The sequence below is a fragment of the Pleurodeles waltl genome, chromosome 8 (assembly GCF_031143425.1).
Source record: "Pleurodeles waltl isolate 20211129_DDA chromosome 8, aPleWal1.hap1.20221129, whole genome shotgun sequence".
Lineage (NCBI taxonomy): Eukaryota > Metazoa > Chordata > Amphibia > Caudata > Salamandridae > Pleurodeles > Pleurodeles waltl.
In genome coordinates, this window is record NC_090447.1 from 831,430,976 (window position 1) to 831,443,563 (window position 12,588).

Consider the following 12,588-nt stretch of genomic DNA (forward strand, 5'->3'; position numbering starts at 1 on the left):
TCAATTACTGAAGACAGTAATTGATATTCATCTGATGTTTATTTTTCTAGGCAGATCTTGGATCCTTGAAAGCATTCTGGCCTTTCCGATTAATGCAGCCCACATGAGACTGTTTTAGTGGTTCAATATTGTTTTTTTCTGAACTCCTGTAGCAAAATCACAATGACAGTGAAAACAATATAAACACACACATTTCCTAAACTTACAAATACAAAACTAGTAGATTTTTAAAACTCAACAGTTATCAGCCTTATGATTGATTTACATTTATTTTAAAGTGAAAGGCAATTGTCAGTATTGTGCCTCTGGTCAGGACTCTCGGCTCAGCCTGAATCTTGAACAGAACGTCCAGAGCTAAAGTCAGAATTAGAAATGTATAAAGTGGCTTTACAAACATCTCTCTATAAGCCATCCAAAGTGTCTTCAGTGCTGGGCACTTCAGCCTCTTTAGGGAAAGGAACCGTTTGCCAGTTTCAACCCCAGTATCCGCTCCTAGCTCCACATTCTCTAGCACAAGAGTGGCATTTAATACTCATAGAGTCAATCTGTCACCCATGCAATTTTCACCCTAGGCGGCTGCTGTCAGACCCCATCCAGGGAGCCACGAGACAGGCAGAAGCAACTGGGATTTCCCAGTGGAGTTTGAGGTTGTTCGCCACTGGTGTATCGGTGCCTGCACTACCATGGTTATGCAAACTGGGCCAAGTACAACCCTTTCCACATTTGACTCTCAGAATAATGATGCAAGTCATCATAGGCTTCTCAGGAAGGTAGTGTGGGGGTGCTTGAACTTAGCACTCAACAACCAACCAACAGACACAATAAGTCAAATGTTCATGCCAATGCTTGTATTTTACAAAAAACAAAGGAGATTTAACCACACAATTCTTCTTTCAAGTGTCCTCCTCGGGCTGCTCTCCAGGCACAGCTTTTCCTCAGAGAGATACGCTTCTCACAGCAGGTATCACTGGAGTTGTCTTCAGCCTGAAGCACTCACAACACAGGCACAATGTGGTGTGAGGTTTCTGCATCTGGCTGTCATGAGTCCAACTGGAGTAAAGAGGGGATCCCTCATCTAGATACTTCCCTGCCTCACAGAACTGAAACTGAATTTTTGCCCCTCAATTGTAGAATTCACTATTGGTAGTGCTTAGGAGGATTACACAGTGGCTTCTTGATAAAAGGAGATCTCATGGAATTTCAAAAAGGAGCCATGTCTCATTTCTCTCCATATGAGTATCTGGATCTCCTCTCTTTAGCACATCACTGCATGCAAGGTACTTCCACTGTCTTAGAGAACAGCCATGTTGTGCTAGGCCAGGCCAAGGGCATCCACAATGTATTCCTCTGGCCCCATTACTCAGGCTCACTCATACTCTTACACATAGGTTATTACCACACATGTATTACACACCCTACACATGTGCATGGATGTGACATACACACAGTATGCATGTGTAACGTTCTGGCATACACATAATAGCAGATCATTACAAAAGTGGACCTGTGGGCCTTACTCCTGTGCCACACATGAAAAGGCCTGGTCACACTACTTTTCTTTACCAAAAACATAGTATGCTGTCATTGTTGATTTATAGACTGTGTCCAAAACAGGGGCAGTGTCCATTTGCCTACAATGCTTACTGCAAGCCACTAAGTCACAGGACAAGCCCAGGACCTCACATATGGAGGGGCCAACCTAGGCCTCTCTGAATGTAGATGAGTGTGATGCTAGGGCCAAAATGAAAAGTCTGGATAACAGAGCCCATATTGTATAACAGGTCCACTGTCACTGTTTGCACCATGATGCATCTTTAAACAGGTGCACCGGGCACAAACAGGGACAGTGCACCCTATTATATGTAATGTGTGTGCTTTATCTAGGGCAGCTATAAACTAGTGCCCTGGTTTAGCAAAGGGTAGCACATTAGTGAAATAGTGCGTGGCTGTTCAGCCCCTTCATCTTTCTCTGTGTATGTGCCACCCATCTGCACTTTACGAAGGGGCAGAGTGACTGCACGCTCCTGCAGAAGGATGTTTGGGCATTCAATGAGGAGACCCCACCCCACCCCTCCCCCCTCCTTCCCCTTTGGAGGAGTCACACTCAGAAGTTGCAACGACTGCGCACCATCCTTTTGTGGCACACACTCAGTGCACCCTGTGACAGCTTCTTTGCCTCTCTATCCACTTTAACTATAGGAAGCAGGCACAGAGGCAAAGCGTTTCCCTCATTAGCATGGGACCCCACATCCCCATGCTAATGAGGGAATGCCACCGAAGATAGTGTCAGTGCTCTATGGCCACCCGCATTATCTGTATTATAGAAGATGGCGTACAAGTGCCTGCATCTTTTTCTGTAATACCACAGTAACCCGGAGTCACAGAAAACGAGCGTTCAACCGGTTCCGCCCTCAGGGAACTTTTTGTAATACAGCCCCAGATATTCACTCAGAGGTCATTCCTGTCCAACAGTCAAAATGTGTTTTCTCCCCCACAAATCAGTTCTGAGAATAGCTGGAAGACAAATTGAATTTCAAAACTCTACATACAGTTCCTTGCACCAGCCTAGATTTTATCAGGGACGACAAGCATTGGGGGCTAACATAAGAAAGTGGTAGGTCAGAGCAATAACACAGAATAAATTATGGAATATTTTAACCAATTATATTTAATAAAAGTAAATTAAATTGTAGAGAAAATACTACAAAGTATCACTGTGCTTAGTTGAGGGATTGTTTGGTCAGGCTAAAGGCACTCAAATCAAAGACAAACCAATAGTTTTACCAGCCTTTGGAACGCTGGTTGAATGAGAATACTATTAAAAGCATTCTGTTCACCTGCTCATTGATATTGTTGGGGTTTTGAGGAACACTTCTTGAGGCTGTTTTGCTGCCAGAGCCTAAGGCTTTTATTCAGCATTGGGATATGCAGCTGACCACAGAAACCAGAAAATCTCTTCATTGTTTTCCAAGAGAAACAAAGAATGCTAGTTTAATCGAGGTGGAGCACCTCCTAACCAGAATCCTACTACTACTGTCTGGGGCTAACCTCAGAAGACATTCTCTGGAGCTGGAATTCTTCTCTTTCTCATTGTAGTGTGTCTGCCTTTCACCCTAGAGCTTAATCTTAGGAGATGTAAGTCTACCTTAGGATGTTTTCTGTTCAGTTTCTTCAAAGATACAGATTTTCTTTTTCCATTTGGACTGAGACCTCACAGTAGTTTGTTGAAGCTGGCCTTGGGACCAGCTCATACCAGATATAGGGACATCCAGACCCCTTCCAGCCCCTGGTCCGAGAAGTGGGTTGGCAGTATGATATCTTTTTGTCAGACTGTCACAGGATCGTCACCTCAATGCGGGAGACTAAAGAAGGACAAATCCAGGAGCGCTATGAAGAAGGGACTCATGTGGTGATGACTTACATGAAAAACACATCTCAGACACATCACCACTCAATCACTGTCGTTTACAGAAGTATTTCTATTTGCATAGGCGAAGCGTAGGCGCTGGAAGTAGGGGTGCAGAATAACCATGCTGGAGTTCGGAAGGCAAATGAGCAATAAAGATGCCTTTCAATTTTACCTTCATCTTGTCACATTTGCTGAGTGTTAAAAGACAGAAGTCAATTGTCAGTCTATGTCTTCTGTCAAAATGCTGCTTATTCATTTAACATGGAGATTGATGTTTACTTTTCATTTTCTAACTACAAAGTGAGAGGATTTTGTAAAGCAAACTAGGTGATAATCTTGCTGCAAGCTGTGCAATATTTTTTTTTTCAACACAGCAACTATTAAATACCTGTAAATGGAATGTACAAATATTTCAAAATATATTAGCCGTTAAGGAAGCACAAATGATCAATTTTTTTGAAAATCTAAAGTGTGATGGAAACAAAAATGTTAATGAAATCAAAACAAACAAGATACTTAGTGATGAGCAAATAATTTTTCACTGAAACCAGATTTCCACACATTTTTGTTTGCGTGAGATATAGCATCTTTATTAATAAAACTGCTTGTCTGTGCAAATTTGATGTCCACTTCAATGAAAAATGTGCTGACTGTATAAAAACAGTGCACTGCTAAACATGCTTAAATATTATACTTGTGAGTGTGTCTCAACATGCACCACCGGCTACATACCACACCCTTACCATTCTCCTGCTAAAGGGGCATGGCTCACTTACTGCACCTGGGGCCTGATTTAGATTTCGGCAGAGGGGTTACTCCGTCACAACGGTGGTGGATAACCTGTCCAACAAAATCTAAAAAACAATGAGGTTTAGGTTTCAGCGGGCGGGATATCCGTCACCTCTGTGGTGGAGTAACCCCGTCGCCGAAATCAAAACCAGACCCTTGATAGAAAACAGGCATGCGTACGCTTGTGCCCCTTACTATACTTTCACACTGGTCTAAATTGCTGAGTAGCTTCACAATAATTATTATACTTCTACTTGTCATCTTAAAGTGCTGTAAACATTGAGTTCACTGTGGAGCGACTTCATAATTAGCTGACGTATACAACTTTCATAAAGATTCCAATAAATCTCAAGTAAAAAAAATAGATATGACAGCATACTCATAATTCTGCCCCTTCACTTCTCTCACTTGAATTTACGGAAGTGTCAGCCAAGTTGATAACATGTAACATTAGGTAGGGCCATGTCAATTCCACTATTATTTTTAAAAATTACATAGACGTGCACATGAAGGAGTGATGTATGTCTCTCATTTCCAGTGTCACTTATTTACAGGGAAATCACAAGTTAAGGTTTAAAATGAACCTGTGTCTGTAAAAAGTATTAATGCAAGCATTCACAAGTGGTGCTTGAGTTACAAAATACAATCTACAAGCCCACATATGTTTTACGTGTGTGATATATGCACCCTGCTAGTAATTTTCAAATTTGGCCTGCACAAACAAGAAGGCATACTTTACCTGTAAGAGTGATCTTGGGCTTGCAATACATAATTTGCGTAAAGATACAATGTACTTAGGCCCGAATTTAAGAAAAGTGGTACTGCAGCCAATGCACCACCACTTTTCTTGCACCCCACAGCACCCCCCTACCGCTACCATGTGTGCGCCCAATTTAATATATGGCGCACCATGGCCCAGGGTAGAGGCAATAGCGTCAACATTTTTTATGCTATTGATGTACTTTGCAGGATTAGCATCAAAATGTTGGAGCTAATCCTGCACAGTACATAGGAGCCCATTGAAAACGATGGTATGCCCCCTGTTAAGGCCTGTTCTGTGCAGGTGTTAAAAATAGCCACTAAAAATGGTGCTGGGGAATCTCTTAGATTCCACTGCACCATTTTTGTAGTCTCCTTAATGGGGAAGGCCTCCCTTGCATACATTATGCCTGATGCAGGCATAATGTGGCGCAAGGGATTACAAAGTGGCACAATGCATGCATTGTACCACTTTGAAAATATGGCGTGGCAAATTTGGCCTTGTTGGGCCACATTAGCACCATAAAAACTACGCCAATGTGGCGCAAGGAGGCGCCGACCCTCTTACATCTGGGCCTTACTTTTTAAGCATTGACAAAGAGTGTAAATGTAACGTGCGAAAAGCTGCCTGTAGGAAAAGCAAACGTTTGCTCTGCATCTCATGAAATGTTTTAAATGTCGGACTGTGGAAAAATGACCTTTTGACCCGTGCACAGTAGGAATCGGCAAACCGGCTCTAACCTGCATTTAACATTCATTAAACGTGGAAACAATGACGTGGCATACTTGACATTTTTGTAAGTCAGCTGTAAAGTGCTCACAGATGACGTAGGCTGTTTCTTGTCACCTTCCAAGAGTGTGCCTGCAGGGAAAGCTTTTCCCTCTTATTTGGAGGAAACCTTGCTGCAAGAACATAAGGGCAGCCATGTAGCACTCCATACCAAGATATCAACTGTAAAGAAAAGCCTATTTACATTTAAAATGATAGACTTAACAGACACACATTAGTCACTTTAAAGGTGAAATTTACCCGAATGTGGCTCTTCAGCTGTGATGCGCCACTTTTCTTGTGCCTTTTGCACTCCCTAATGACACCATGTGTGCGCCCTATTTACAATACAGTGCACCACTGCGCACATTAGGACAATAGCGTCAAAATTTATGACGCTATTGTGGTACTTTACAGGATTAGCGCCATAAATTGTGGAGCTAATCCTGCAAAGTAAAGTGAGGCCATTGAAAGAAATGGGCACGTCATTTTAATGCCTGCTCTAAGCATTGCACCACTTTGTAAATATGGTGGGGGAGAATGGCCTTCTTAATGCCATATTAGCATAAAAAAATACACTAGTGTGGCACTAAGGGGCGCCAGGGCCTTGTAAATCTGGCCCTAACAGTCCCATCCGCTATTGCTCAAAGATCTGTGAGATCAGTGGTATTCCTGTTTTAGCAGGGGTCAATAAGGATTAACAGCATTAGTCTCCTTTGAAGTGGTTACCCAGACAAAGAGGAGTCTCTTTGGAGTCGATATGCCGAGAAGGAGTGGGCTTTCTTTTTTGTCCTGTGGGGCCTAGTTTTTGGAAGGAGTTTAAAACGAGGGGAGAAAAATCTCAGTGAGGCTCATCCGAGCTGCCATTTTCAATTTTCCCAGCACACAAAATTCTGAGACATCTTTTACCATATACGTCCTAGATGATACAAGAACCAGGTTATCGTACAGAGAAAAATAGGTGACTATATACTGCTCGCCTTGCTCGATTTGTTCGGAATTTCCCATTCTGTCCATAGAATGCTTCAATCGCTCCCAAGGTAGAGGATGTAACCAGACTGAAAAGAGTTGGCCTGCTTGTAAAAAATCCCATCTGCCTCATGAAGGACTGCGGAGTGGAGACTCCTACTTTGTCTTGGATCTCTGGACATGTCAAAGCTACTGTGAGGGCAAAGGTGGTTTGTTGACACAAAGAAAAGAGAGTTTATGTTATGACGGGAACAATCCTGCCTTCTATGGAGCTTCTTACCTAAAAATGGGAAATTATGGAAGATCCTAAGGAGAAAGAGCAGTGGTAACGGCACCTTTCTGTGTGTACCTGACTGAAAGAGGGGAAAAACTTTTTTTCCCACTTAAAACTGTGACCTTGCACCCTAGGAAGGTTCAGTAGTTTTAGAGCTTCAGGGAAGAAGTTATGGGAAGTTCTTCTACTGGAAACCATAAGCAGATGTCTTGAGTGCCACTTCTGAGTATATCGTTCTTTATTATCTCCTTTTTTTAAAAATGAACATTTGCTGTTTCATGTGAGTAACATTTTGAAGGCATAAACTTTTCTGTATATATCCTTCTTTAAAGACGTTCTTCAAGAGTTGGTGGATGTAGGGGCTTTATTTTATCTCAGTGCCATAAATATAGTGCACTGCTGCCCTCTAGTGACCATCTTCAGAACTGCAGTCAACCGTATGGTGTGTTTGATGTTTAATACCACAGATAATTTTCATTTAAAAGAATGATGGGATTTTAAACCCTCGCTCCATTTTGTGTCATTTGATAATTAGATATTGTTGTATCTAGCAAAATTGGTTTGGGAATTTTAACTTGTTTATCTCTTTTGGTTTTGATATTCATTCGCCACATATATTTTTCTCTGAGGAAGGCCTTGCTGCTTGTGACAAGCTTCCACGGGTAAACTAGGGATTCGTCACAGAAACCTGTTTCCTTATAAGAACTAGATTGGTTTGACTTTCTGAGAACTCAGCTATAGCTCCTTTCAAGACTGAGGCATGTGCCTCCAATAGCTAAACATTCCATTTTCATGCAGTACTTGTAAAATGGTGAATTCTTCATAGTAATGTGTAGATGTGTGGTGGAACAAGCACCATATAAGGAATTCTGGGCCTAATTTATGTAAAGTCAGCGCCGCCTTTGCGTAAAAAAATTACGCAAAGGCGGCGCTAACTTTTCATAAATCAGGCCCTAAGTACTTCCACGGAAAGAAATTTAGGCCCTGATTTATACTTTTTGGTGCAAAACTGCACCAACTCAGTTTTGCACCAAAAAGTTTAGCACTGGCTTGCATCATTTCTGTGCACCAGTCGGGTACCATATTTATGGAATGGTGCAAGCCAGTGCAAAGGGTAGGCTAGCGGCAAATAAAATGACTTTAGTCGGGTTGGGCTGGCAGTATGGAAGAAGGGGTTTTTGCACCAAAAAATGACGTTAGGCAGGTTAGAGTAAAAAAATGACTCTACCCTAGAGTCATTTTCTGATGCAAACCCATCCATACCACATGACTCCTGTCTTAGGAAAGACAGGAGTTATGCCCACCACCCCAATGGCCAGCACAGGAGACCAGGGTCCCCTGAGCATTGCTAATGCACCCAGTGCCATGTAGGGGGGGGGGGCTTCAGGCCCCCCAATGGCACTTTAAAAAATAAAATAAAAAACTTACTTGTACTTACCTATACTTACCTGGGATGGGTTCCCCATCCTCCACTGTCCCTCTGGTGTGGGTGGGCATGTCCCTGGGGCGTTGGGAGGGCACCTGTGGGCTTATTGCATGGTGTTCCACCATGGAAATAGGCCCACAGGTCCCCTAACGCCTGCCCTGACCCAGGCGTTAAAAAATGGGGCAAAGCAAGTTTTGCACCATTTTTTACCCCTCCCGTGCACCATTTTCGCATGGGAGTATAAATATGGCGTTAAGGCCATAGAGTCATTTTTTGCACGGAAACGCTTACCTTGCATCTCATTAAGGCAAGGTAGGTTTCCACTTCCAAAAAATGACTTTAACTCCATAAATTTGGCGCTAGACGGGTCTAGCACGAAAGTATAAATATGGAGTTAGTTTTGCACCGAATTAGAGTTTTAAAAAAATGACACTAATTCAGTGCAAACAAAGTATAAATATGCCTCTAACAATCAAAATAATTTCGGTATTTGTGATTTTCCTAATTCCACAAGTGCATGCTGCATAAAACACCAAGACGAAGAATTAGTAAAGTAAGTGTAGGTCACCAAAGTACATTACCACCATAAAGCTATGCATGAAAGGACAGAATGCATACATTCTGAAAATGTATTTAAGAGAAATTACAAAAAGTTGGTACTAAAGCATATACAAAGGGACCGCTTGTGTTTTGTGTATTTCACTAGATTTGGGCCTACGCAGCTTTGTAAGGCATCCCTCTGTGTAGAAAGGGGATTGTTTTGATAGCCATAGGCTCCACCATTACCTTATGGAGGTAATTCTCCTCCTTGGCAAATATATTTCATAAATGGAAAGGAAACAATTGAGTGTGCTTTTAAGGGAGCCTTGCATACAGTACTCGACTTCTGCCAGTGCTTTTGTTCAGGATCCTAAATAATGAACGTCTTGTTGCATCAATAAGCAGTTACACAAGTACTATAGGTACTGAAAAGGATTAACGTGCTACTGTCATGGCCAGTCGATAAGCAGATTAATGTGCATATGTTCCCTGGAGTTAAAGCAACTAGAAATTGGGATTACTCCAAATAAGTCTCAATATTTTATTCTTAACTTTAACAACTTCTGTAACTCAAGCGTTACAACATCGAGACTTTTGCATAGGTCAATCTATACGCAGGAATGGTGACAGGCGTTTTTTACTGTGCAGTTCACCCCATATGCTAACGAAAAGGACCTTTTTAGGCCATTTGTCATATTTTGACGCACTTCATTTTCGTTGCGTAAGTGTTCTGCCTACCTCGCATGATGGTCCCTAAGCCTGGTGTGGCACGTAGATGTCCAGTAGGTGGATAAGAAGAGTAATTTGAAGTAGCCTTGGTAGCAGCTGCTAACCCTGGCGTGCCCTGTGGCACCACCAGTGGTGCCCTTGCTACTGCCGGGTGCAGGAGTCATGAAGGCAGCATCAGGAACAGAAAGTAAACAGAGATCTAAAGGCCATTTTTGATTCCGGTAACTTCCATTCTTTGCACTTGGCTTAGCCCCTGAGGAGCACGTAGGAGGCTTTCGAGGGAATAAGGGTGGAATACACAGTCAGTCCTGTCATGCGATTTCATTTGTGTGCTCCAGTCATTTCAGTGATCCAAACTGCATGTCCAGCAAATTTTGAGTTGACCATTAAGTACTCACAATAACATCTCAAATGTAATATGCCCTGACATCAGAAAACAAAATATTATACACTAATTTATGTCACCCAGTACTGTGCAACTACTAAGTTCTCTCACCCTAGGCTAATACTACGTTGCTCATGACCACTCTCTGATAAAGCGCTCTGATGCAAGATGTCACATGCAGCGAACCCAGTGGAAAATGTATTCACCCTGTAAAATTCGTCTTTGTCATATTCAAGAGTTAGGCATCATGTACTCAGTAGTGCTTCCTTGGTGTCTTACAACAATGTGACCATCGAAGTTCCAAAATAAAGTTGAAAGTACATTCAATTGAAGTTTTGCCCGTGACAAATGTCTCAAATGCTAGACTTTTCATTCCCCTTTAACATCTCTGGTTCAGGGGTGTAACACAGGTCACTGGGAGCCCCATAATTTTTTAATCCAATATATGCTGTCAGTACACAATAATTGATACAATAATTGATACACTGCAATGTCATTTACATTTTTGCAGGTGAAAAGGGTGACAGTGGATATCAAGGTGTTCATGGGGTTCCTGGAATGGAAGGTGAGCGGGGTGACCCCGGCCCTCCCGGACGACCCGGATCACCAGGCCTCTACCTAGGTGAGCTACTCGTCTCCATGAAACTGGAGCCACTGTGGATTATAGTTTTTGTCACACATAATCATTTGGGCTTTTATTTGAATCATAATGTACATTACTCAGCTTGTTCTTAAGGTTTGTTGTGAAACGAAATAATGTATTATGATCTTCTCTGAGGTGAGCTGCAAGCAATCTGCGGAAGTATCCACCGGAGTCAAGAGTAGCACGCGTCAGGTGGCTTCTGATGTGTAGAGCATCTGGGGAGGGTCAATGAGAAAAAAAATGATCTACTCCAGCCTTCTGGTCCTGACGCTGGGCCAGACCCTGCTGCTGTCATGTCAGTGCTGATGCCTTCACCTTTGCTATGAGATAAAGTAGTGGGAAACATGGTCCAGATGAGATACCATCAACACCACAAAGCGGCTGACCATAGTAAATTTGCTTAACTCACTGAAGCTAAGGCACAACTAGTCAGAGTCAAGTAAATTAACTTAAGCATTTTAAAGTTCATTGAATGTGCATATTAGAAGCTTTATGGAAAACAGTAACGTGTGCTTGTCTGAGCAAACTGCAAACTGCAAACTGCAAACGCAAACTGCAAACGTGTGCCAGTAGGACAAAATAAAACCTTTAATAAATGGGCCTCGGATGTGATTAGTTGACGATAAGTGACCTAACTGGGCATCATGAAATTAGAAGAAAATATATACTTTTGGTGTTGTGGAAGTTTGAAGAATTAACTTGAGAATGAAAGAATTTCTAATGTGATAGCATGGGCATTTTGGAGAATTGCAAAGTGTACTAGCTGGCTATTAAAGAAAATTGCCAAGTATCATCTGGAGAAATACAGAAATTTACAGGTGCTAAATGAGACATAATCAAACTGTGAACTGAGACAATGGGAAATTCCGAGTACTTTGTGTTTTTCCCCCTTTATTTCTGATTTTGGACCCTTTAATGTTGACCATGGATATGGCTGCAATCACAAGGGTTTTTATAAAATGGTGTGCCTTTATTCTCCTAGGGCAGCTCCTCCCACTGTGGGCCTGGCTGCTTATCAGGATATGAGGCTACCACTGGGGTTAAACTAGCCCGTGAGCATCCACTCCACCCTGTTGGTTGGATCTAGGCAAGTTGTGGAACTGTTGGACACAGCATTTTGTTCCACAAATTAAAATAGATGTCCTGCAGTTTACAGAGCGGCATCCTCCCCTAGAAACTGTGTCACAGGTCTTGCGAAGAAAAAAATCCATATCATGATCACAGAATGGTGGAGCCTGCAGGTGCAATTCACTATAGAGTTATTATAGAATTTACAGTGTCTGCAGATTGGGAAGCTATGGAATCTTGCAGAGCTCACTTTGCTAAAAAGTGTATTATGGAGACTTGCAAAGGTGATAACTAGGGTATTATGAAAAATATGAAAGTGTGCTATTCTAGGGTTGCCACTTTTCCCAGAAAAACATATAGGCCATTTGTATTTTTAAGATTTTGAAAAGGCCCATACATGATACTCAAATACTGTAAATAAAAGTGTCCATATTCATTTTTAACATGGAGCTGCTGTCTTTGTTTTTTTCAACTATCAGACATGGATCATTAAGGTAGCTCTAGAAGCCATTTTAAAGTGCTTTCTGCTTACGTTTGCTATGTTATGTATATACTAATAGGAGGGACAAATATTGACTTTAGGTGATTTTCCTACTTTCTGCATCACTAGAACATTAAAATACTGATCATGCTGGTAGAACCCCTAAACCCAGTGGTGACCCTATCTAAGACCTGGGTTTAAGGTGGTCATACACCCTACCAAGATTTTACAATCCTACTTTCTTAATGTGCAACCAAATGCGCCATCTGCTACAGAACCACCCAAAAAATATTGGAGACAATCCCAACCCTTTGTAAAGTTGTCTTTATATCATACTAAATTTTTGA

General features: G+C 41.9%; 1 protein-coding gene and 1 long non-coding RNA gene across 2 annotated transcripts in view; one reads left to right on the forward strand and one right to left on the reverse strand.

Moving 5' to 3' along the window:
- COL4A2 (collagen type IV alpha 2 chain) overlaps nt 1–12,588 on the forward strand; it is a 628,472-nt gene that overhangs the window by 402,581 nt on the left and 213,303 nt on the right. Inside the window, exon 19 of the mRNA XM_069205111.1 lies at nt 10,561–10,671. Within this exon, the coding sequence (XP_069061212.1) occupies nt 10,561–10,671 (111 nt within the window). The remainder of the gene's footprint in view (nt 1–10,560; nt 10,672–12,588) is intronic.
- Nucleotides 1–12,588, reverse strand: part of LOC138250338 (uncharacterized) — a 582,532-nt gene that overhangs the window by 341,788 nt on the left and 228,156 nt on the right. The gene's annotated exons all lie outside the window — the stretch shown is intronic.